General features: G+C 38.8%; 1 protein-coding gene across 2 annotated transcripts in view; it reads left to right on the top strand.

Annotated features, from left to right (window-relative positions):
- The window catches only part of VAMP7 (vesicle associated membrane protein 7), a 40,090-nt gene that overhangs the window by 6,959 nt on the left and 6,711 nt on the right, over positions 1 to 26,420 (top strand). Inside the window, exons 2-6 of one of the 2 annotated variants that reach the window (XM_037153735.2) lie at positions 635 to 789; positions 5,860 to 5,917; positions 8,489 to 8,626; positions 14,502 to 14,592; positions 25,988 to 26,055. In XM_037153735.2, the coding sequence (XP_037009630.1) occupies positions 644 to 789; positions 5,860 to 5,917; positions 8,489 to 8,626; positions 14,502 to 14,592; positions 25,988 to 26,055 (501 nt within the window). In that variant the 5' untranslated portion in view covers positions 635 to 643. The remainder of the gene's footprint in view (positions 1 to 634; positions 790 to 5,859; positions 5,918 to 8,488; positions 8,627 to 14,501; positions 14,593 to 25,987; positions 26,056 to 26,420) is intronic. The other variant, XM_037153736.2, reaches the window with a different exon arrangement.

The raw sequence follows: 26,420 nt of genomic DNA, 5'->3' as shown, positions 1-26,420 counted from the left end.
CTTACTAGCTGTGTAATATTGGGCAAATTATATAAGTTGTCTATACTTCAGTTTCTTCATTTTAATATAAGTGTCATAATAGTGTATAATTTTATTGATATGAGAGTTAAATCAGCTAATATTTGAAAAATGCTTAAAATGGTGCCTGGCGCATCATAAGCACTTAGTAAATATGGCCTATTATTATTGTTCATTAGGTATCTTTATGAATCTAGAGTCTAACTTCTGTTGAATTATTTCCCAAGGATAAATTTTCAGAATGGCATTACTGCACTAAAGGATGAAGACATCTTTATGTCACTGCTTTTTAAAGGGTGATATGAGTTTGTGCTGTATAATTTATAAATGCAACCTATCTATTATTGTACATGCACACATATATGTGTATGTATATAAATATGTGTATATGTATTTGGTATGTCTCTGTGTACACATATCAGCATGATTTAAGTTGTAAGCTTATACAAGACTGTGATGTACTTGTGAAATCTGTAATTATGTATTACATTTGATGTTAGAGTGCCTTGGTCAGTACTGTCTCCAGGTAGATGTTGCTAAATGATAGTAAGTTACTTTTGAAAGATCATGTCAAAGAAATATTTTGAGTCTTGCATGTCTCTTTTCCTTTTGATAGATTGGAGCCATGGCCATTCTTTTTGCTGTTGTTGCCAGGGGAACCACTATCCTTGCCAAACATGCGTGGTGTGGAGGAAACTTCCTGGAGGTGACAGAGCAGATTCTGGCTAAGATACCTTCTGAAAATAACAAACTAACGTACTCACATGGCAAGTGAGTTCTGCTTTGCATGGGTAGAGGGTGAAATAAATGAATTCTATTATTATCAGGACAGTAGGAAACTAGAAAAGAAACTCATTAGTAGATAATTTGAATAAGCTGACAGAACAGTAACCTTTGCCAGCTTAGAACGTGTCTAGTTCTATTAACTATAAATTTAACTTGTAATTATGTTCTATCATTTGAAGTGATATTAATCTTTTAAAGATATGGAAATATGAGATATAAAACTGATTTTGCTATAGAACTAACTCTATGATATGTGAAACTTGGTACAGATAAAATGCGTAATATTTCTTCAGTCTTTTAGTAAATATTTACTGAGCACTTGACTGTTGCCAACCGCTTTGTGTGGTGCTGAGGATACAACAAGAAATGCAGTATTTGCCCTCGTGGAGGTTGCTGTTTAATGCAGGAGACAGTCAAATGCATAGATAGTTACAGTAGAGTGTGAGAGGTGGGAGGTAGGTGGAGGGCATCTCAGGTAGAAGGAGCAGCTAGTAGAGAAGTATGGAGGCATCACATCAAAGGACGTGCTTAGGGAAATGCAGGTGCTTTTTTTGTGACTAGTGCCCAGCATTGGAAAATAAAGCTAGAGAGATGGGTAGAAGAGAAGTCATGTCGGGTCTTATAGGCCATGCTAAGAGATCGGACTGTACACCCTGGGAGTGGAAAGGCACTGAAGGCTTTCGGCCAGGGTTGACACGGTTAGGCTTTGCTTTAGAAAGATCACTGTGATGATTGGTTGGAGAAGGGAGTGGACAGGGCATGGATGGGCAGTCTTAATAATCAGTTTAAAAGTACATTAACCTTCCTCATTAATACTTAAAAAACTTTTGTTACCCAACCCATGCTCTATTTCTTAGTTCTTATCTCAGAAGGAGATCCTTATTGCGTACTAGGGCTGACTCCTATAATTTAGGATCTAGTCTAAGCTACTATAAGAGAGAGACCCCAAAGTACAGTGTTAACTTAAATTAGATAGCCCGGAGATGAGTATTTCAGGGCTGGTGGGGTGGCTCAACCATTTTTAATTAGAGCTTTCCAACTTTGGCTAAGGCAGCTTCTTCAGTTCCTGTTACCTCCCTGTGGTTGCCCAGTATTTTTAAAAGCAAAGCCTAGAAGTGGCCTTGATACTTTACTGTTCAGAAGCTTTCGCTTACATTTGATTATGTGCTGTGTAGTTATGTAGCTAATCTACGTGGAAGGGAAGCTAGGATGTGTCATTTCTGGCTGTGTAGCCATAGGCTCAGCTAAAACTCTGTTCCTCTGCAGGAAGTTCTAGGAGATCAGGAGACAGCTTGCAATCTTGCAGTCTACTGTTCTGGGCTACCCAAATGTCTGGGTATACTCTTCTTCCCAAGATAGGACACACCTCCTTTTTGTAGGAGGTGTCCCCAAAGACTCATCTGGTTACTGTGTCCAGCTCCAAGTCCAGAGAGAGTCTGGGTGGTACACAGTCCTCTCCATCAGGCCCAGGGCTGGTTCCTGTGACCCACGGACCATAAGCTTAAAGACAAGTCATACGTTCCCTCTGTTCCTTCAGCCCCACCGATAGACAATGGTGAAATACGAATAGCACCACCACAGTGGAAGTTACAAACTCCCTTTTAGAAACAGGAAGAACAAGAAATATGTAAAAGTCCCTGCTGCCTAGCAATATTAAAATAACGACTTCACAGCAATTTCAAAGATCCCCTGTTGTAACCAGGGAATGGTTAGTGGTTCTCATTATTAGAGAAATTTCCTTTTCTCCCTGACTCCTGGCTTTGTTTTTTTAGGAGGCTCTTCCAGGTTCATCATCCTCTCTTGCCATGTTCAAAATGGGTGTTAGAGAGTGTGTCATCTTTGGCAGCTGTGCAGGTTTTGTAGTCTTCTGCTTGCTAGTATAGTTGAGAGGCCTACAGATGAGGGGTTAAATAAAGCCAGCTTCTTCTGATTATGGCTTCATAGTTTTGTCCAGAGTTTATTGGACTTTCTATTTGTGTGTTTCTAGTCAGTTTCCAGGACAATGCTCAGGGATAGCACTTGCAGTCCTTTTACAGGCAAGACCAGGAAGTAGGGCATATATGTCCCACTCACATAGCCATATCTACCCATAAGGTAAGCTAGAACATGTAAGTCAATGACAATATGATCTTCCACCTGCTATTCCTATTTCTTCTTTAGCAGCATCACCAACTAGTTAGCTGGCTGAACCTAAAACTTCAGACTCACATTTGACTTCTTTACCAAATCCTTCCCATTCTCCCACAAAGAGGTATTTCAGTCCATTCTTCTCCTCTATCCTCACTTATTATAGTGTTAGTTTAGGCCTTCATGGTTTCTCATTTCTAATAGCCTCCTCCTAATTGGTTTTTCTGCTGTCTCTTTAGATCTATATTTCACGTTTCTGATTACACTTCCTAGCTTAAAACCCATGACTTTTAGCATCAAGCCCAAACTTGGCCTTCACAATTTTGTTCATTCCTGACCTTTCTGTGCTTGTTATTGTAGGATCCCTTGCCATTTCCCGACCCAGCCATATGACTTCAAGCTTTAGTATATGTTTTCATGCTTTTGCATCTTGGGATACCCTTCCCCTCCCAGGCCTCCTGGTGAAGTTTTGCTCGTTTTACAGGTCTCAGATGAAATACTGCCTTAATTATCATGTTAGTCCTTCTAAAAGGGCAGTTCTGTTCCTGTGCCTTCCTGCAGCAGCAACTCCTTCCCCTCAGGCTAAAGTTCCTTAACATGACTTGGAAGATTCTTTAAGATCTGCCCCTGTACCCTTCTCTGGTGTCATCTGTCACTACTTTGGCCCTAAGTTTTATTCTCTACCGTACTTAGCTATTTGCACTTCAGTGCCTGTTCTTCTCTCTTCCTAGCCTTTGTAATAGCTATTAGTATCTTTTACTGCAATGTGTTTGTCTTACTTTTAACAAATCTAACTTTGTTTTCTTGAGCTGAGATGTTTCCTCCTGTAGAAACCCCTGAACTCCAAGATGGGCCAGGTGCCCCCTTTTTGTGTGTCTGCCTAGCAACCTTGGTTTATTCATATTATAGCACTTATTGCACTGTATTGTAATTACAATCTTTATTTTTGTCTCTGTCCCCCGACTGTAGGCTCCTTGGTAGCAGGGACCATCCCTCATTAACTTTTGTTTTGTTTTCTTTGCGCCAAGTTGCTCCCAAGCGTGATTTAGGAGAAATGAATGTGGTAGGGAAAAGCATGACTTCCATTTCAGACATGTGTTCAAGTGGTCTATGGTATATCCAGTTGGAAGGTCTGGTAGACAGTAGCATATGCAGGCCAAGAACTCGGAATATAGGTCAGATCTAGATTTAGGAATCATTGTTGTCATTGTGGTAGCTGAAAACAAACATCAACAACAAAATGTGAGGGTGGATGCCGCCCTTTAGGGAGTGTGTGTGAAGAAAGCAGAGAGCTAAAGATACTGGAAAACATCAGCAACGAAGGAAAGAGACGATAACATAAACTAGGCAAGCGTGGTGTCAAGAAATCTAGTGGAGAGAAAATACTTTCCTGAATAAAGGAAGTGGTCAACACTGTTAAATGTCTCAGAGAGAACCACCGGATATGGCAGTGTGTGAACTGTTTCAGAGTAGTGGAAGAAGACATCTGGGTTCCCATAGCTCCTTGTAATTCACACCAAGCCTTTATGTCAGGGGTGGCAGAGTCATTTTTACCAGGGGCCACATTAGTCTCGCAGTTGCCTTCAAAGGGCCGAATGTGATTTTAGGACTGTGTACATGTAACTACTCCTTAACAGTTAAGTGAGAGCTCAGCGCTGCTGCTGGGTAGAAACAAGGTGCAGGGCCGGATAAAACAAGGTGGAGGGCCAGATTCAGCCCATTGGCCTTGTGTTTGCCACCTGTGCTTTATGTGAAAATTAATAATGTAATTTAACAGGTACTCCTTGCCCAAGGTAAAAATCTGGGAGGCAAAGTCAAGTTATCCCTGTGCCTCACCCCCAGTAGCCAATCATCAGATTACGTTCTATTTCTTCTTTGTCCCTTCTTCTTCTGCTTATAGTACTTTATTTCCCTCATTGCTTTTTATATGCAGGAGAGTCTCCTGTCTGGTCCTCATTTCAGTCAGTTCTTCATACTCTAGCCAAAGCATCTTACTATATTGCAAATCTGATCACACATACCCCTTGTTCACTGTACTTAGGCTAATGCATAGTGAGGTTTTAAAGCCTTGTGTAACCTGCTATTTGCTTACTTCTGCAGCCTCATCTGTACAGTCAGTTTTTTCCCTCACATTTTATACTCTAATCATATGAACTAATTTTACTTTCCTAAACCCATTATTTGCTCAAAGACCTTAAGCTTGTTGGTCTCTCACTCTGGAATACTTCGCTCACTCTTTACCTTGCTCCCTCTTACTCATTCCTCAGGTCTCAGTTTAGACATCATTTGCTCCAGGATATCCTTCCTGTTACCCTTAGCCAAACTCTGTTAGGTACCTCCTGTAGGTCCTCAGAGTACCATGTACTGACTTTAATTCTTCATCCTGCTTACCATGCTGCTCTGTAATTACCTTCACTGTGATCTCTGTGAAGGCAGGGACCAATGAGTTCGCTCATTTGTATCCTCAGCACCCAGCCCAGCAACTGACTCAAAGCAGATACCAAACAAATGTTATTGTTAAGTATTTGGTAAAAAAAAAAGTATTTGCTTTGAGATCTTAGGAGAATGCAAGGAAGACCACGTGGCTCATTGGTGGTTAATTTTACTTGCATGTCCATCCTAAGATGTCATCTTGTGTCTAGGTCTTAAGAGTCCAAACGATATGTTTATGCAGGTATCATTTTAATGGGTAATGTGCACACTGTTGTGCTATATAGCTAGGGGAGAGACATTCTTTTAATTTTTTATTTGTTCCTATCAGTTTGATTTGAGAGAAACAGATATGTATACTGAAGGTAAGGAGAAAGAATAGACAGTATCTGTAAAAATATGGTCACATTAGCAGTATGAATTTGCTTATTCATAGAAGATAGAAGTGAAAGACATATTATTCATAACCACATAATTTGTATGCGTTTTATCCTACAGTTATTTGTTTCATTACATCTGCCAAGACAGGATTGTATACCTTTGTATCACTGATGATGTAAGTAACTTGGAGACATTTTGCTATTTAACTATGTGTACTATTAATAATAGAGTCAGTTCTTAATTATCTATGTCTATGGTGTGTAAAGGTGACATGGATATAACTGTCCGTAGCTGGAAATGTTTTTCTATACTTTCCATTCATCATATAGAGCAACAAATGACAAGAGTCGTTATGCAAATCAGCTTGGTTTTGGTAGAGTTTTAGCTTGACTTCTTGCAACTTCTACATTTATCTTATTATGTAGCAAGAATTGGTATTCATAATTAGCACACTTTGGTATCAAGCCCTCTTAAAATGTATCTGAAATATTAAATTATTTCATTCCTCTAGTTAGTAATTAGTGAATTGTCTGATGTTTATGAACTTTGGGGAAATCACAGTACACTTCGGTCAGCCTTGTAGACCTGTAGTTCACATTGGTAGGTTGGTTATAAGTATTTGTAGATGCTAGACTGAAAATATTCACCACCTTAACAATGTCACCACGATCCTTTCTCTCCCCTGCTCTGTAGTGTCAGTTCCTTCCCAGACGTATTCCCCATTCCCCTTATGGCTACATGCAGCCACACGCTTATTTATGCTTGTGCCCAGAGAAGACGGACTATGTCTTCTCAAGTCTGTTACTGTAGGAATGAGGAAACTTTTCCCAGACGCACACTCTCCCCACCTCTGCTTTCAAAGTGGACTTCCTCTCATGTCGTATTGGCTATAACGAGGCTGCATTTTTATTTCTAAATTGATGACTGACAAGAGACATGGAATTGATATGATTGCCATAGGTCTGAGTTATTGGCTTTTTTTTTTAACTTTTTAAAGTATTTTATTTATTTATTTTTAGATAGAGGGGAAGGGAGAGAAAAAGAGGGAGAAACATCAATGTGTGGTTGTTTCTTGCATGTCCCCCTGCCCCTGTTCACTGGGGGCCTGGCCAGCAACCCAGGCATATGCCCTGACTGGGAATCGAAGCAGTGACCCTTTGGTTTGCAGGCCGGTGGCCAATTCACTGAGTTACACCAGCCATGCCAGATATTGGCTTTTATTGTGTCACAGAGCCCTTTGACACTCATGGTCCCCTCCCAGAATGTTTTTTAATGATGTAGAACTTTATTGCATACTGGTCCATTATTTTGATTTGACAGGGTTGGGGAGAATCATGAGTTAAGCAGTATCAGTACAAATTCAACTTTTTTCCTAGAGGAAAGAAAAGTCTTGTGAAGACACATTATAAAATATGAAGTAAAGTACATGACTATAAACCAAACCAAATTATATATGTATATTGAAAGACAGTATTCACAGTATTTTAAAAATTGACACAGTAATGTATATATGCTTCTTTATGAATTTATTAATAAGATCTAGTCATGGATCTAATAACTAATAATAATAATTTGGAAGTGGTGATGAGAATAAACAACAGACAGTATATGAAAAAAAGATTTCTATTGGTGACAGACTCCTAGGTACCATCTAATAATAATACTCTGGTTTGCTACCTACATTCACAATTGAAGTATAAGTTAGAAAGAGTGAAGGGTTTTCAGGAACAATTATAAAGGACACATGGACCAAAGGAAGGGTGGAAACGGGAGGGAGGTGGGGACGGACGAAGTGTGGAGGAGAGGTGAAGAGAAAAGGCAGAAAATTATACTTGAACAGCAATAAAATAAAATAAAAATTATACGCTTAAAATGGGTAATCATTATAAATTATACTTCAATAAACCTGTTAAAAATAAGTGTGAAAAAAGATTGGTGAAAATAACAATGTAGTTTTTTTCCATCCAAGTACATCAGCCCCTTGAGTTTGAACCATTGACCCTAGTTTGAGAGCCCCTGGCTTAGACAGTCACCTCAGGCAAATGGAGATGAGTGTCAGCCACAGTGACCCTCATGGTAATTTTTATCTCTGGTTTCACAGGATTTTTTTAAAATTATTTTTTTTAAAGCCAGCTATATCTAAAACAACTGAAGTGAAAGGACTTGGAGTAGATGAGAAATAAATCCCACTAACTTTGAGATGGTCAGAGTTGAGTCACATTTATTGATCTATAATTGTGTGTGTATGTGTTTAAAAATACTTTTTGACTAGCTGGAACTAGACAAGAGTACATCACTTGGTTTTTTCCAAATGTATCACCACTGTTGAAAAAATCAATACTAAATTTATGTCAGTAGTGTTATCTTTGTGTATGAAAGACTATACTGTTATTAGAATTTGTTGAACATCTTGTGCTGGGCTATCTGATAGATCCTGTGAAGGATATGGGGGAAGTAAAACCCAATTCCTGCTCTTAAGAAACTATCTTACATTCCGTTGTCTTCAGTTGGCACTGATCAAACATATTTGGATTGGACTCCGAGCTCACTCATTTACTAGTTATCTGACCTTTAGCTAGTTAGTTACCTTTCCAGGGACTTTGTTTACTTCTCTGTAAAATGAGGTCAGTGTTAGTTCCTTCTCATGGAATCATTGCTCAGTAAATGTTAGCTGTTCTTATGGTTGTTGTTAATCATCCATGTCGTCTTTCGTTTGCTTTTGAACTCTGTGTTGGTCTCTCTTCAGGATTTTGAACGTTCCCGAGCCTTTAATTTTCTGAATGAGATAAAGAAGAGGTTCCAGACTACATACGGTTCAAGAGCACAGACAGCACTCCCATATGCCATGAATAGTGAATTCTCAAGTGTCTTGGCTGCACAGCTGGTAAGATCTTCCTCCAGATACAGTATTTTTATTCATGTCATCTTTATTATCTTAAAGCACCATGAATATAGAGGTCCCTGAACTGTAATATAGTTTGCTGATTGTGTTATTATATTCCAACATAATAAAGTTTCCCTGATAAAAAAGTTGAAGGGGCCATTTTAAGATAGAAAGCTAATAGTTGGTGATATTCTCTACTAATAATAGTCATAGTATCTCAGGATTGGGAACGGCATAAAAGACTATCTACTAAAACTATCCATTAGCATACATCCATTCCACATGCCAAGTGGCCTCTTAACCTATTCATTGACCTTCTGTTCCATGAGACAAATTTAATTTTTGAACAGCTCAAAGTAGTCATGTGAAAGTCTGTTTATCTGTATACATACCTAATTGTTGGCTCAGTGAAGTTTCACACACATATACTCCTGTGAAATATTACCCTCTGCAAGATAGCAAACATCTCCGTGACACTAAAAGTTCCCTCAGGTCCCTTTGCAGTCAGTCCTCTCCCTCGCACTGTGCCTCAGGTAACCACTGCTCTATTTTCTTTTACTGTAGTCTTGTCTTTTCTATAACTTCATATAAGTGGAATCACAAATTATGGACTCCTTTGTTTCTTGCTTGTTTTCTTCAGTATAAGGCTTTTGATACTCATCCAATTTGTATAAATCAGAAGTTCCCTTCTTTTGCCTAGCTGTATTGTATGCATATACGACAACTGGTTTATCCATTCCCTGTTGCTGGATATCTGAGATGTTGTCTGTTTTCAGCTATCATGAATAGAGCTCTTATGAATATCCATGTACTAGTCTTTGTGTGGATGTATGTTTTTTTTTTTTTTGTCTTTGGTAAATACTTTGTATTTTGCCAAGTATAATGTTCACTTTTTTGCCCAAAGTTTTGAGGGGAAAATAAGGAATTTTCTTATATAGATAAGGAATTCCTTATATAGATAAGGAATTATATAGATAATATAGATAATTCCTTATCTATGTAAGTGTTCTTAATTCTTTTACTTATGCTTATGCACCAAAAGTGTGGGTGTGCATTATACACAGCAAAATATGGTGCCTAGGAATGGAATTTCTGGGTCATACGATGAGTGCTATTTAATTTTATAATAAGTCACCAACTTTTTCTAAAGTACTTGCACCATTTACATTCCCACCATCAGTTCCAGTGTTTCTGCTTCCTTGTCAACACTTGTTATGGTCCATTTTTTTACTTTTAGTCATTCTGGTAGGTATCTAGTGATGTTTTATTATGTTTTTAATTAGCATTTCCCCGAGGACTAATAGTGCTAAGACCTTTAAAAATGCTTACCTTTTTATTCATGCAACTTTTTGAGTGCAGTAACACACGTTCTATCTATGTTGTGAATGAGAAAAAACTTACTGTAGTTGAATACTTTCCTTTTCACTTCTCCTGTAAGTGTTCTTTTTAATATTCTTTTTGAGTATTATATTTCTAAAAATGCATTACTTTGGGTGATGGAGTTTCTTTAAATAGTTATACATTTTTATTATTCAATTAGTTAATTTGTTTTATACTTCCCACTAGGAAACATTCATATGTGAGGGGGTACACCAAAATAACTGAAATTATCTTGGGGAGGGCAGGCCCCTTGTAGTATAGACTTACCCCGCCAGGTGAGTGTTCTAGGAACCTGTCTGTATCAGTGTACCAGCTGGCATTATTGTGAGAGGCTGCATTTGACCTCAGTGAATTTTTAAAAGACTCTTTCAATGCATTTGCCCATTTCATCATGGGTGATTTATTTTTTAAATTATATTTTATTGATTATGCTATTACAGTTCTAATATTTACCCCTTTGCCCCCCTCCACCCAGTACCCCTGACTCCCTCCAGCAGTCCCCACACCATTGTTCATGTCCGTGGGTGATGTGTATAAGTTCTTTGTCTACTCCATTTCCTATACTGTACTTTACATCCTCATGGCTATTCTATAACTATTTGTAAAATTTTTAAAAGATTTTATTTATTTATTTTTAGAGAGAGGGAAAGGGAGGGAGAAAGAGAGGCAGAGAAACATCAATGTGTGTGGTTGCCTCTCATGAGCCCCCTACTGGGAGCCTGGCCCACAACCCAGGGATGTGCCCTAACTGGGAATGGAACCAGTGACGCTTTAGTTCACAGGCCAACACTCAATTCACTGAGGCACACCACTCAGGCCACTATTTGTAATTCTTAATCCCCTTACCTCTTTACGCATTCCCCCACAACCCATTCCCATCTGGCAACCATCAAAACTGTCTTCATACCCAAGATTCTGTCTCTGTTCTTCTTGTTGCTTAGTTTGTTTTTTAGATTCAGTTATTGATAGATATGTATTTATTGCCATTTTATAGTGTTCGTAGTTTTGATAGTCTTTTTCTTCAGTCCCTTTAACATTTCATGTAATAATGGTTCAGTGATGATGAACTCCTTTAGTTTTTTCTTGTCTGGGAAGCTCTTTATCTACCCTTTAATTCTAAATGATAGCTTCTTTGGGTAGAGCAATCTTGGCTGTAGGTCTCTGCTTTTCATTACTTTGAATATTTCTTGCCAATTCCTTCTAGCCTGTAAAGTTTCTGTGGAAAAATCAGCTGAGAGTCTTATGGGAACTCCCCTGTAGGTAACTAATATCTTTTCTTTTGCTGCTTTTAACAGTCTGTCTTTATCTTTAACCTTTGGCATTTTAATTAGGATGTGTCTTGGATTGGGCCTCTTTGGATACATCATGTTTGGGACTCTTTGTGCTTCCTGGATTTGCATGACAATTCCTTCACCAAATTAGGGAAGTTCTCTTTCATTATCTTTTCAGATAGATTTCTAATTTCTTGCTCTTTCTCTTCTCCTTCTGGCACCCCTATGATGTGAATGTTGATATGCTTGAAGTTGCCCAAAGGCTGTTTACCTTATTCTCATTTTTATGGATTCTTTTTCCTTCTTGTAGTTCTGATTGCTTGTTTTTGCTTCTTTATGTTCCAAATCATTGATTTGATTGTAGACTTTATCCACCCTACTGTTGTTTCACTGTAAATTGCTCTTTATTTCAGTGAGTGAATTCTTTGTTTCTGACTGGTTCTTTTTTATGCTGCTGAGGTCCTCACTAGTTTCCTTGAGCATCCTTATAACCTGTGTTTTGTACTTTGCCTACAATAGATTGCTTACCTGCATTTTGTTTAGTTATTTTTCTGGAGTTTTGATCTGTTCTTTCATTTGGGCCATGGTTCTTTGTCTCTTCATTTTGGCAGCCTCCCTGTGTTTGTTTCTGTGTGTTAGGTAGAGCTGCTTTGACTCTCTGTCTTGGTAGCATGGCCTAATGTATAATGTAGTAGGTGTCCTGTAGTGTTCAGTGGCATGGCCTCCCCTAACACCCAAGCTGGGTACTTGAGGTGAGCCATTTGTGTGGGCTGAGTATACCCTCCTCTTGTAGTGGAGCCTTGGTTGCTGTTGACAGATCAATGGGAGGAACTTACCCAGGGCAGTCAGCTGCGAGGACTGGCTGTGACCACTGACCACCAACCTCTGCCCTCCATGGAGGATCAACTGTGCAAGGGCAGGGTGGTGGTGCTCCAACGTGGTCTGTAGCTGTCCACTGGGTGTGTAGGCTCTGGGGTTTCCCTAGTGGTCTAGGCCAAGGTCAGGCCCCACCTGTGTTCTGCCCAGGGCCAGTCTGCCTGGACTGTAAAGCAATCTGAGATGGCTGCTGCTTATGCTGGGCTTGGGGATTTCCAGGCAAAGCCAAGTTATGAATCTAGGCTGGCTGTGGCTAGTGCCAGGTGTTGGGGGCCACTTAGTAAGAGGTACAAGGCCTGGGGGCTCACTGAGGCCAGCTGCTACTTGTTTGAGAGGATTTAGGAAGTTATGAAGCGTGAGCCAAGACCAACCTTGGCTCACGGTTCCATCCGCCATTCATATGGAAAAGCTTTGGTGGGTCTGTAAGTTCAGTGGGTAGAGTCTCAGGGGATCTCCAGCTAGGGAAAACCAGATTGGTAGAGTCTCCAATATGGCACTGCTGCTGGCTCTGTGGCTCTGTGAGGGGAGAGTTCAGAAAAGGGACAGTGGCCTCTGCCCTCCTTTCTCTCTGGGAGAAAGCTGCCCCCTGCTCTCACCTGGATGACAGATACTTTAGTTCCTCCCTGTGTGTCACTGGTGCCTTTCAAGGTGCTACCTGGTGCTGGAGCTGAGAGGAAGTGAGTCTGAGTAGGTGAGTCCTTGTGTGGGATCTTTTTTAAAAAAGAATTTTATTTATTTATTTTTAGAGAGTAGGGAAGGGAGGGAGAATGAGAGGGAGAGAAACATTAATGTGTGGTTGACTCCTACTGGGGACCCCTCATGCGCCCCCTACTGGGGACCTGGCCTGCAACCCAGACATATTCCCTGACTGGAAATTGAACCAGTGACCCTTTGGTTCTCAGGCTGGCACTCAATCCACTGAGCCACACCAGCCATGGCGTGTGTGTGGGGGATCTTTAAGAGGAACTGCCTAAGACTCTAGAAGTTTCTTCTGCCAACTCAGTCCCTTATGATTTTTACAGCTAGAAGTTATGGGGACTTATCTTTTTGGCACTGGAACCCTGGGCTGGGGGGCCTGGTGTGTGGCTAGGACTCTTTGCTCCCAAGTTATCCCTCCCGAACTTATCCAGCACACATGGATTTGGGACCAGCCTGTTCTGTGCCTCCTACCAGCCTGGGTAGATGTGGTTTCTTCAATTCTATGGTGGTTAGACTTCCATTCAACTTGATTTCTGGCAGATCTGAGTGGTGGTTGTTCTATAATTTAGTTGTAATTTTGATGTCATAATGGGTGATTTATGACTGCATTTGCCCACACTGTGCTCAGTGTTCAGTTTTTGACCAAAAACGGCACGACCCCTGTGCCCCACCCTCCATATTCACCCCATCTTGCCCCAAGCAACCTTTTTCTTTTGTTTCCCTGAATGAAAAAAGTCTTCAAAGGGAAATGTTTTGCCAATGTGGAAGAGGTAAAACAAAAAATAGCAGAAGCTCTAAAAGGCATCATAAGTACACATTTTTTTATAAATTATTTCTGGTTTTTTTGGGGGGTCCTCCCTCATATGTGAAATGATATAAAATATCACCAACAAAAATACACCAATACACAGTCAAAAGTAGACAGAGTTAGCTGGCAGCAAACTTGCAACTTAGCTGGTTTTGTCATTAGCTCCAGTTCTGTGTGTGACCCTCTGAATAGTTTCCTCATCTCTAAATGGAGATAATAATTATGGCATCTTCATCATAGAATTTTTGGGTGAATTAAATAACATCCCCTATTTGAAGCATCTAGCATAGTGAAGTGACTGGAATATTGTGTATTAAGCACTCCATAATCGTTAGCTATGGATAATAATTTCAAAATATATACTGTTATCAGTGTATTACATTTCTAGGTCCTGTAAAAAGCCAATGAAAATAGGACACATACCCTGATCCCAAGGGTATAAGAACTGATGCCTAGAAGCTGGGCCACTTCCTACCTCATCATACCCAAGAAGTTGGGAACAATTTAGTGTGCCCTTTCCCTGTCCTGTTCCCCCACTACAACTACAGTCTCCTGTTCTTCTTTGTCTGAACCCCCTACTTCTGCTCCAAAAGTCTCAGTTGTATATTTGATATAATACATTTCTACTTAATTTAAAATAAAGTGGTATTTTTATACTGTAACTTATATTTCATATGCTGCCTATATTTTTTCCTAGGTCTGGTAACAATTTTTAATGAAGTGACATATTTTTTTGTATCAATAGAGACATAATTTTATAGCATTTGTCAATGTCATTTTTTTAATTTTCCTATTGTAAGTAATGTCTAGGTATCATAAGTTAAGTATTATTTTCTTACAGAAGCATCACTCTGAGAATAAGGGCCTTGACAAAGTGATGGAGACTCAAGCCCAAGTGGATGAACTGAAAGGAATCATGGTCAGAAACATAGGTATGTTTCATGGCATAGTCCACATGAATATGGGCAAAAGCGATGATAGATTACCAGGGGTCAAATTATTTTAGAAAGACTGAACTAGAACTTCCTTATTCTTACTAATGGAAGCTAATTGTCAGCTGAGATATGGAGATTACGTACCTGTGGTAGTGTCTACTGTATGAATGGTTTCTTTTTAGTACTTATGACTGTTCTATATTCTAAAGTTGTTGATTGACTTAGCCAGACTAATTTCCAAGACCCTCATCAAGGAATATATATAAAGGACACATGGACAAAGCCAAAGGCGGGTAGGATCAATGGTGGGAGGTGGGGGTGGGTGGAACTGGGGAGGAGTGGTTGGGGGGCAAAATGGAGACCACTGTATACTTGAACAACAATAAAAATTTTTTTTAAATTCTGAAACCCTCGCAATAGTTCAGCAGTCAAGCATAATTTAGTTAATTTTGGCTGGAGATACCCAGCTGATATTATCAGTAGATAACTTGAAGTATAACTATTTGACCTCCTTACAATGTTTGTAGCTCTTGATTGAGAGAAAGAAACAATTGGACCCAAAACTGTATTCTTTAGCAGTATGAACTATAATATATGAGGTCTGTCCAGAAAGTATCCAGGTACCTTATCCAGAAGGTAATATGAAAAATGGAGACATTGATTGAAGAAGATACAAGATACAAGAAACATCGTTCACAGGACAATGATGCCTCAGTCCCCTTCAAAGTAGGCACCTTGGGACTTCACACAGTTCTTCCAGTTGTCATCAGCTGCCCCATTTTCCCCCCACATGTGATTGATGGTCTGAAATCTCTTTCCTTTCAAAGGTGATTTTAGTTTTGGGAAAAGCCAGAAGTTGCAGGGCACCAAATCTGGGCTGTAGTGGGGCTGAGTCACCTGGGTGATTTGATATTTTGTCAAAAAACTCTGCATGAGATATGATGCATGAGCGGGCACATTGTTGTGATGAAACTGTCAATCACCAGCTGCCCATAGCTGTGGACTTCTGAATCAACTGAATAGTTTCTATGGAGGAATGTTCAAAGTTAATGCAAAATCTGATGCAGATTCGTTGCTGTACTTGCTCAGTCATTTTGAATGTGACAGCCACACAGTACACATGCTCAGTCAGTGGCATCTACTGCCCCCACTGACTAGTACAGTGAAGTCATCTGTTCACACATGTGTATTCCAGTCCACTCTCCTTGGCTGCCAGGTTACATCAATGTCACGCAAAATATCCTCTTTGTATTAACAATGGCTAGACATTTTCCGGACAGACCTTGTATATAGATTTTATCAGGCTGTATGTTGTCAAGAACCTATTTAGTACACTAAAATAATCCAGAGAAATTCCTACAGTTTATTTTTAAATTGATTATTCAGTGATATTTAGATTTGGGATGATGCTATTTTTTTTTTTTTTAAGCACTGGTTCTCACAGTTGGAGTCCTTGGGCCATCAGCATCAGCATCTCCTCGCATCCTGTCAGAAATGCAAATTTTCATGTCCCACCCCAGATCTACTGAGTCAGAAACTCTGGGACTAGAGCCCAGAAATCTGTGTTTTCACAAGCCCTCTGGAGGATTCCAGTGCACACTTCAGTTTGAGAACTACTCTTTTAAATATATCTTTTAAGGGTAATATCTCACAGACAGTCACTTCCATAAACTTGAACAAAAGGGATTTTATAATTGCTTTATAAGATATGTAACTGAGACATTGTCAAATTGCATAAATGTCTAGTTACATACAATCTTGGATTTACTATGTGAATTGTTTTTTATATTATTAGAATAGTTAACACATTGAGAACAGACATTTTAAAAAGTTTATTCTTGGTTTCACCATCCTAAAGATTTATTTCCATTTTCTTTCCTTTACATTTTTATCCACATGTATATATATTTGTAATCATATTCAGTTTACACTCAGTTTCATGGAGACAGTATAATATAGTGATTAAACTTGGAGTCACATATGCCTGAGAATGAGTCCCGATTTCACTTCCTACTTGCTGTTAGCCCTTGATCAATTCTCTAACCTCTCTGGGCTTTATTTCCTAATCTGCAAATAGGATAAAAGAGGTAATGATGTATGTAAAGCATTTTGTACAGTGCCTGGCACATGGTAAAAGATTGTTAGTCTGCTTTATGTTCATACAGGAATTGATTGAATTATATCATAGGTTACCAATCATGTCTTTATTTTGGAAACTTTGATTCTGTACAGCAGTGGCACTCAGAGTTCCATTTTACAACCAGATAAGCAGCTTGCTTCAGAATGTAAGTCAGTGCTGTGCTCCCTTCATCAAGAATGTCTTACTGTGAAAATCTCAGTTGGACTGAACAGTGTGTTTAGAGACTTAAAGCAGTAGCACACTCTTAGCACTGATTTAGAGGTTTGCGTTACAGTAACAGTTGTGTTATGAATGTGTTTTGGCTTTTACGATTTTCTTATTTTCTTAAGATTAATTCCTAGGAATGGGATTAATAATCAAAAGGCAGAAACATTTGTTGGTGTGTGTCTTGGCTCTTTGAAGTGATTTCCTTTCGTTGACTTTTAGTTTTAATTATATGTCTAGATGCAGATGAAAGAACCTATTGAAAAAATAGGTTCCTGTTTTTCATCTTTTTTTTTGTCACCAAATGTATTCATTTTGCCTGAAAGTAGAAGCAGCCAACTACTACAGTCTTATTTATTGTACATTCATAATGTTTACAGAAAATGAAACTTTTTAATCAACTGCTTTTAAATGACTTATTTATTTTTAGAATAACAAAATTTAAAATGTAACACTTCTAATCATCTCCCTCTGACTTTTTAAACAGCTTTTTTGAGATACAATTTACATACCATACAATTAACCTATTTAAAGTATACAATCCAATGGTTTTTACTATCAGAGTTGTACAGCTATCACCACAATCAATTTTAGAACATTTTCATCACCACCTGGATGAAGTCCTGTACCCACTTACAGTCACTCCTCCTTTCCCCTCAAACTCCAGACCTAAGCAACAATTAACCTCCTTTCTGTCTGTATAGAGTTGCCTAGTCTGGTGGTCTTTTTAAAAGCAATCTTGGCTTGTTCCACTTAACATAATGATTTTGAATTTCTTCATGTATCAGTACTTTATTCCTTGTTATGGCTGAATATTCCATTGTATTGATACATTCGCTTTATCTGTTAGTTGGTGGACATTTTGATGGTTTCTACTTTTTGGTTATAAGTAATACTTCTGTGAACATTAGTATACAAGTTTTTGTGTGAGCATATGTTTTCGGTTCTCTTGGGCACATACCTAGGAGTAGAAATGCCAGGTCACATGGAAACTCCTAGTTTATCATTTTGAGTGAGGCCAAACTTTCCTGAAGTGGCTGCGCCGTAGTATATTGCCAATAGCAATGAGTGAGAAATCCAGTTTCGCCACATCCTTGGAAAATTTATGATGTCTTTTTTTATTAGATCCAATTTAATATGTGTCCAATGATATTTTATTGTGGTTTTGATTTGTATTTTCCTGATGACTAATGATATTGAGCATCTTTTTATGTGCGAATTGGCCATTTTGTATATCTTTGGAGAAATGCCTCTTCAAAATCCATTGTCATTTTCAAGTGGGTTGTCTTATTATTAGTGAAGTATAAGAGTTCATTGTTTACTGTGGATACTATACCCTTATGAGACATGATTTACAAATATTTTCACACATTCTATGAGTTGTGTTTTCACTTTTTTGACAGTAATCTTTGAAGCACAGAAGTTTTTAATTTTGATGAAGTCCATTTTATTTTTTCTTTTGTTGCTTATTGTTTGGATGTCATATTTAAGAGACCATTGCCAAAGCCAAGGTCACAAACATTTACTTCTTTGTTTTCTTGTAAGAGTTTTATAATTTTAGTTGTTACATTTGGTCTGTTACAGTTGTATAATTTTAGCTGTTACATTTAGCTATTACATTTGGTCTTATTATTTGTGTATAAAGTAAGGAAGGGATCTGACTTAATTCTCCTAAATGTATATCCAGTTGTCCTGATACCAGTTGTTGAAAAGATTCTTATTTTCCCATTTAATGACCTTAGTACCTTATTAAAAATGAAATTTCCATAGATGGATGGGTTTATCTGTGCTCTCAGTTTTGTGCCAGTGCCGTATTTTTGTCTTCGTGGCAGTTACCACACTGTCATGAGTTTTGTAGATTCGTAGTAAGTTTTAAAATCAGGAAGTATGAGTCTTCCAACCTTGTCCTTTTTTAAAAGATTGCTTTGGCTATTCTGAGTACCTATCATTTCCATAAGAATTTTAAGGTGAGCTGCTCAGTTTCTGAAAACAGCTGGGATTTTGATAGGGATTGTGTTGAATCTGTAGATCAGTTTGGGTAGTATTGCCAGTTTTTACAATATTAAACTCTGATCCAGGACCATGAGATGCTTTTGCATTTAATGAGGTCTTCTTTGAAGTTTTTTTTTCAACAGTGTTATATAGTTTTCAGTGTATAAGCTTCATATGACAAAGACTGTCCGCTTGACCAAAGGTTAAACAGACTCCTTCGAGCCCTCTGTTTGACCAGGGTTTATCCTTGGGCTCTGTCCTTGGCGTGCCTAAGCCAGTCTTAGCAAAGAATCCTGCTTGGTCAATCTCCTGCCCTTGCTATCTAATCACCCCTGATATCTGATCACCCCTGATAGCTGATCAGGTTCCTCCTCCCCTACCTTTGATGTGTAAATGTTTGGCCTGCTTTCACAGAGATCCTCTAGGCCAGTTCAGTAACATGCTCCTACCTTTGATTCCCCCTTCTTCTAGTAATTTTCCATCCACTGACCACTCCCTCACTCTGCTCATTGGCTATAAATCCCCATTTGTCCGTTTTTTCATTATTAAGATATAATTTACATTGAAAATCCTGTGAGTTTTAGGTGTACGATATGTTGATTTCATACATTTATATATTGCAGTATGACTACCGCCTTAGCTTTAGGTGAAATATATCACATATTATTTTTTGTGGTGAGAACATTTAAGATCTAGTCTCTTAGCAATTTTGGACTATGTTAAACAGTGTTGTTGATTATAATCTATGTGTTATGCATTAGATCTCCACAACTCATTCAGCTTCTAGTTGCAAGTTTGTAGCCTTTAACATCTCCCCAACTTTTCCAGTTCCCATCCCTTGGTAACCACCATTCTACTCTCTGCTTCTACAAGTTTGGCATTTTTAGATTCCATATATAACTAATATACAGTATTTCTCTTTCTCTGTCTGATTTATCTGCCTAACACAGTGCCCTCGAGATCCATCCATGTTGTTGCAAATGGCAGGATTTCCTTTTTTCTCGTGGCTCAGTAATATTCCGCTGTGTGTGTGTGTGTGTGTGTGTGTACGAGTCACATCTTTATCCACTCATCTGTTGATGGACACTTGGTTATTTACATGTCTTGGCTATTGTGGATAGTGCTGCAGTAAACATGGGAGCACAGATATCTCTTAAAAATCCTGTTTTTATTTCCTTTGGATATACATCCAGAAGTTGAATTGCTAGATCATATGGTAGTTGTATCTTTAATTGTTTGAGAAACCTGGCAGAACCAATTTACATTTCCACCAACGGAGTTAAAAGGTTCCTTTTCTCCCACATGCTTGACAACACTTGTTATGTCTTGTCTTCTAGCTGATAGCCATTGTAACAGATACGAGTTTTGTTTCTTTTCTTTCCCCTCTTCCTTTCCTCTTTTTTTTTCTCTTCTTTTCTTTCCTTTTTTTTTCCCTTTCTTTTCAGGCCAGAGGTGGTTTTATTGACTTTGCTTTGTGTCTGCAAATCTCATTGCCTGCCCCTGAGCTGTGTGAGATGAGACCTGGAGAGCAGAGGGGCCCAGAGCACAGGGAGTAGCAAGCAGTGAGGGAGACAAGGAGGGGCCTACGTGGCTTGTGGCACAAAGCCTGCACTGAACACATTCCAGCTGATTAGTCTGAGCATAGCCTGTGATAGCCTGAAGCTACACCGCATTCCAGCTCCACCTGTGGCCTCCCCTTCTCTCCCCTCCTGGTAGTTTTAATTTGCTTGGCCCTGATGATCGTGATGTCGAGTGTCTTTGATGTACCTGTTAGTCTTTTGTACGTGTTTGGAAAAATGTCTGTTGAGTTCCTCTGCTCATTTTTTTATTGGCTTGTTTGGTTTTTTTGCTACTGGGTTGTACAAATTCTTTATATATTTTAGATATTAACCCTTTATCCCATATATGGTTTGTAAATATTTTCTCCAGTTCTGTGTGTGTCATCTTTTCATTCTGTTGATTGCTTCTTTTGCTGTTCAGAAGCTTTTTAGTTTGATGTAATCCCACTTGTTGATTTTTGCTTTTGTTGCTTGTGCTTCTGTTGTCATATCCTAAAACAACATTGCAAATACCAACATCCAGGACCTTCTTCCCATGTTTTTTTCTAGGAGTTTCATGGTTTCAGGTCTTAAATTTAAGTCTTTAATCCATTTTGAGTTCATTCGTTGAGTGGTATACCATAGTAAGCTCTCATTTCATGTCGTCAACAGATTCTTGGAAACTGTCACTTGGAGAGAAACGACATATAATGAAACCAGTTTTTACCATAGGCTAATTGATATAAACAAAAGTTAAGTTCCTACAGTGTGTTTCTTGTCACAGAAACATCACTAAACTTCTAAATAAAGACCCCAAAGACTTTTAATATTAAACCCTGAGATAAATGTAAGCTGTACATATATTTATGAGAGATTAGCCCTGGCTGGTGTAGCTCAGTGGATTGAGCATGGGCCTGAGAACCACATGATCGTGGTTTGATTCCCAGTCAGGGCACATGCCTGGGTTGCAGACCAGTTCCCAGCAGGGGACACACGAGAGGTAAAACCATACATTGATATTTCTCTCCCTCTCTCCTTCCCTTCCCCTCTAGAGATAAATAAATAAAATCTTTTTCAAAAACTGAAAAAAATAATCTTTAAAAAAAAAGATTGCCCTGGCTGGTGTAGCTCAGTGGATTGAGCGCGGGCCTGCAAACCAGACAATCGCGGTTCGATTCCCAGTCAGGGCACATACCCGGGTAGCAGGCCGGTTCCCTGCAGGCCAGTTCCCAGCAGGGGATGCATGAAAGGCAACCATACATTGATGTTTCTCTCCCTCTCTCCTTCCCTTCCCCTCTAAAAATAAATAAATAAAATCTTTTTAAAAAGATTAATAAAAACAAGTAAAATGATTTTTCAACCCATTATTCCAATTCAGGGTTGCATGTGGTTGGAGCCTATCCTTACAGCTCAGGGTGCAAGGTGGGAACCCACCCTGGATGAGGTGCTGTTCTATTGCAGGGCTGCCATCATGCTGACTTTACCCACTTGTTATATTCAGAGTTGAGCTCAGTCTCTTTTTCCCTCTTGTGATAGTTCCCCTTTGGCTATAGTCTTGAATAACATCTTCCTTGCTCTTTTAACAAGTGTCAGAATAATCTCTCTAATAGTTATCTCTCTCTTCCAACATTTTTCTTGCCTTGTTTTCAAGGATTTTATTTTTTATGCTATTGTAAATAGAATTTTTCTCCTCCATTTTTGGATTGTTCATTACTTATATCTAGAAACATAGTAGATTTTTGTATACTGATTTGATCTTGTACAACTTTGTGGAACTTATTAGTTCTAATAGCTTTTTAGTGGATTACTTGGGATTGTATATGTGATCATATATTCTGAAAATAAAGATAGGTTTAATTCCTCCTTTGTAATCTGGAAGCCTTTCATTTCTTTCTCCTACCCAGTTGCCCTTTCTAGAACCTCCAGTACAACATCAAATAAAAATGGCAAGAGTGGATATTCTTGTCTTATTCCTGGTCTTAGGGAGTCTTTCATAATTCAGTATGGTTAGCGGTGGTACTTTTACAGGTACCCTTTATTAAGTTTAGGGAGTCCCCTTCTATTTCCTGCTTGTTGAGTGGTTTTATAATGAAAACGTGTTGGATTTTGTTAAGGACTTTTTTCCATGCATTGAAATGATCAAACATGTTTGTTCTTTCTTCAATTAACACAGTATATTACAGTAACTTGCATTTCTAAAATAAATGGCATTTCATCATAGTCTGCAGTTCTTTTTTTTCTTTTTAACATTTTATTCATTTATTTTTTAAATTTTTTAAAATTTAATTTATTTATCTTTAGAAGGGAAGGGAAGGAGAGAGGGAGAGAAATATCAATGTATGGTTGCTTCTGGTGCATCCCCTGCTGGGAACTGGCCCCTGCTGGGAACTGGCCTGCAACCCAGGCATGTGCCCGGATGGGGAACCGAACTGCGATCTTTTGGTTCCCAGGCCCATGCTCAATCCACTGATCTACACCAGCCAGGACTATTTTTTAAATTTTTAAATTTATTTTTAGAGAGGGGAAGGGAGGGAGGGAGGAAGGTAGGAGAGAAACATCAATGTGTGGTTGCCTCTCATGCGCCCCCTACTGGGGACCTGACCTGCAGTTCTTTTTTTATATTGCAGGACTCATTGTGCTAGTATTTTATTGGAGATTTTTTGTAATGTCTCTGTTCATATCTGTTGTTTTCTTGTGAAGTCTTTGTCTGATTTTGATACCGAAGTAATCATGGCTTCATAGGATGAATTGAGAAATGTTCCCCCCTTTTCTATTTTTGGAAAAGTTTGTGGAAAAAAATAGTATTAATTCTGCTTGAAATGTTTGGTAGAATTCACACTTGAAGTCGTCTGGACCTGGGCTTTTCTTTGTGAAAAATTTAATAATTATTGATTCAACCTCTGTTCTGTATTTAATTTGTTGTAGATCTAATTCAGTTTTTCTGTCTCTTCTTGAGTCTGGTGCTTTGTGTCTTTCTTATATCTATTTCATATAAGTTACCTAATGTGTTCACATACTTTTGTTCATAGTAATCTCTTAGAATCCCTCTAATTTATGTGAAGTTGATAGTGATTCTTTTAGTGATTTGAGTCTTTTCTCTTTTTTCTTGGTTTTTGCAGATTTGTCAATTTTGTTGATATTTTTTAAAAATCTGCTTTTGGTTTTATTTATTTTTCTCTATTGTTTTTCTGTTCTGCATTTAATTTTTTCTGCTCTAATGCATATTATTTCCTTCCCTTAGGTGAAACCCCCTCAAAGTAAATTTTTAAAAGATTTTATTTATCTTTAGAGGGGAAGGAAAGGAGAGAGGGAGAGAAATATCAATGTATGGTTGCTTCTTGTAAGTCCCCTGCTGGGAACTGACCTGCAACCCAGGCATGTGCCCTGACTGGGAATCGAACCACGATCCTCAGGTTCACAGGCCCATGCTCAATCCACTGAGCTACACCAGCCAGGGCTCAAAGTAAATTTTTAATCTCTGCTTTTTTTTCTCGTGCATGGCTCACACTTTGCCGTTTGTATTCATATATCAATTTTTTGTTGAAAACTGGACATTTTAGATAATATATTTTAGAAACTGTGGGTACTGACTCCCAACATACAGAGTTTGTTGTTTGCTTATTTATTTGTTTAGTGATTCTGTTGGGCTTTATTTTTTAAGTCTTTTTCCCAGAGGGTTCAGCTTCTAATGTCACTTCTTAAGAAAACCTTGGGCATGCACACAGTCACCCTGAAATGACAGGTCTCATTTTGTCTCTTGTTCTGTGTTATGCTTCTAGCTGGTCTGCCCCTCTTGGCATTTCACCCAGCTGTTAGCCATCACTAATTGTAGGCTAATTGCTCTATTTTTTCCAGTAGTTCCCCAGACATAAATGTCTCTAGTCTGATCTAATTAGATTTGAGTTCCCTTTGTCTTTGTGGCCAGTCTTAGATATTTGTTCAGACCTCAAGAGGATTCTTCTTAGCTCTCTCTTTCCCTGGTACTCTGTTAAATTTTTAGCTGGCCTATTGTTTAACTTGCAGTTCTCATGAAGCTACCACCCTCATCTTAACTGCATACCTCCAATATCTCTATTGGTATTGACAGCACTCTTAGGCTTGAACTTCCCCATATTCTATTCTGTTCCAAATAAGTCTGTTAGGGAAATCTCTATTCTTTTTTTTTTAGATTTATTTATTTTCAGAGAGAGGGAGAGAAACATCAATCTGTGGTTGCCTCTTGTGCACCCCCAACTGGGGACCTGGCCTGCAACACAGGCATGTGCCCTGACTGGGAATCAAACCATTAACCCTTTGGTTCATAGGCCAGTGCTTAATACACTGAGCCACATCGGCCAGGGCAGAAATCTCTGTTCTTAAGGCCTTTTTCTTCCCCTGTGAACCATCTCTCAGCCACTGCTCTCGAACAATGGATAGTGACAATGGAGTGCTTCTATGGAGTGACATGGTTGCTTACCTAAGGAAGCTGGGTAATTGTGGCCTTCTTGGCTTGCCTTTCCCAGCATGGGACCTCTGCTTGATGAATAGGTCAGGGCAGGGGCACTCAGGGCCCAGAATTCTTGGCCTGCCACCTGAGGTAAAGCTTCTGCTCTATGTGTTGGGGCTAGGGTATGGAAAGGGAACCCCATACCTTTCAACGATGCCTTGGTGGTGTAGAATTTCTGCATCATGTAGCCTCAGATGGGGTGGGTGGGACATGAAGTGGTAATGACTTGCCCCAACTTGCCACTCCTGGGGAGAAAGCATAGTCTTTGACTGGGACCTGAGGGGAAAGAGAACCCCCAGGCTTTACCTGCCAGAAGTAGAGCTTCCATCTCACTGAGTTGAGGTATGGAGCAGGTCATGGCTTAAATGTCATAGACTCACTGTACTTACTGAGAATTAGTTGATTTTCTTGTATAGATGTTCCTTACTTGCCCTATGTCTTTAGAACAGTCACAGTTTTCAGAGACTATTAAATGGTAGTAGTTAGTTGTTTGCTTGTTTTTATCCTTTTCACCTGTTAGAGTTGCTTTGTCAGAGAGAGGGTCTGTGGAGCTAGCTCCTCACACCACAGTTCTTGAAGTGTCTAACTTGTACTCATTTTGATGGTTCCTTTTTGTCACTCTCAGATTATTCCCTTAATTTCAGGGTTTGGAGACTACATCCCTTGGATCAAATCTGGCCTATTTTTCTACATAAAATTTCCTTGGAATATAGTCATGCCCATTTGTTTGCATATTGTCTGTGTCTGACAGAGTCGCGCGGTTGCAACTGAGATTGGCCCACAAATCCGAAAATAGTTAGTATCTGGCCCTTTACAGAAAAAAGAAAAAAAAAAACAACACAACCCTGCCAGCCCCTACATATGTCAGTTGATTAGACTTACTAACGTCTTGTATTATTTAAACACAGAGGTGCTTCTCTATGTTGTCAAGAGTACCAAATATAATTAAAACAGATTTGGCTTAAAACAAAGAGAAAAGTATCACATTTTAAATATAAACATGATACTTTCTGTTTTTTCCAACACTTTTAGACCTGGTAGCTCAACGAGGAGAAAGATTGGAGTTATTGATAGATAAAACAGAAAATCTCGTGGATTCGGTAAGTACAGGATATGATGCTATTTTTCAGGATATAAAGTAGAGAAACTGGTTGATGGCTAACTTTATAGGGAAATGTCTTAAATTCAATGCTGTCTTTTTTCTTATGACCTTCATTATGTGATTGCATTTTGATTATGAGTTGAAAAGCAATGATCCATTAAGGAAGCTTTGGTTTGGAAAACATAGTACAGAAACAATTTTTTTAAAGCTTTGGATTGATGCCTATTAATTTAGCACCTCAGCTGCACATACCAGTCTGTTCTTCTCTGTGCATTTTGTAAAACATGAGAAAAAGAAATCTTCAGGCCACCGTGACCCAGTATGAATCTCGAAACCTGGACAATTCAATCATTTTGTTGCTTA

This window comes from Artibeus jamaicensis, unplaced genomic scaffold (assembly GCF_021234435.1).
Source record: "Artibeus jamaicensis isolate MK-2021 breed Jamaican fruit bat unplaced genomic scaffold, CSHL_Jam_final contig_374, whole genome shotgun sequence".
NCBI lineage: Eukaryota > Metazoa > Chordata > Mammalia > Chiroptera > Phyllostomidae > Artibeus > Artibeus jamaicensis.
Note: the sequence above shows the minus strand (reverse complement) of the source record. Positions and strands in the feature narration are given on the sequence as shown.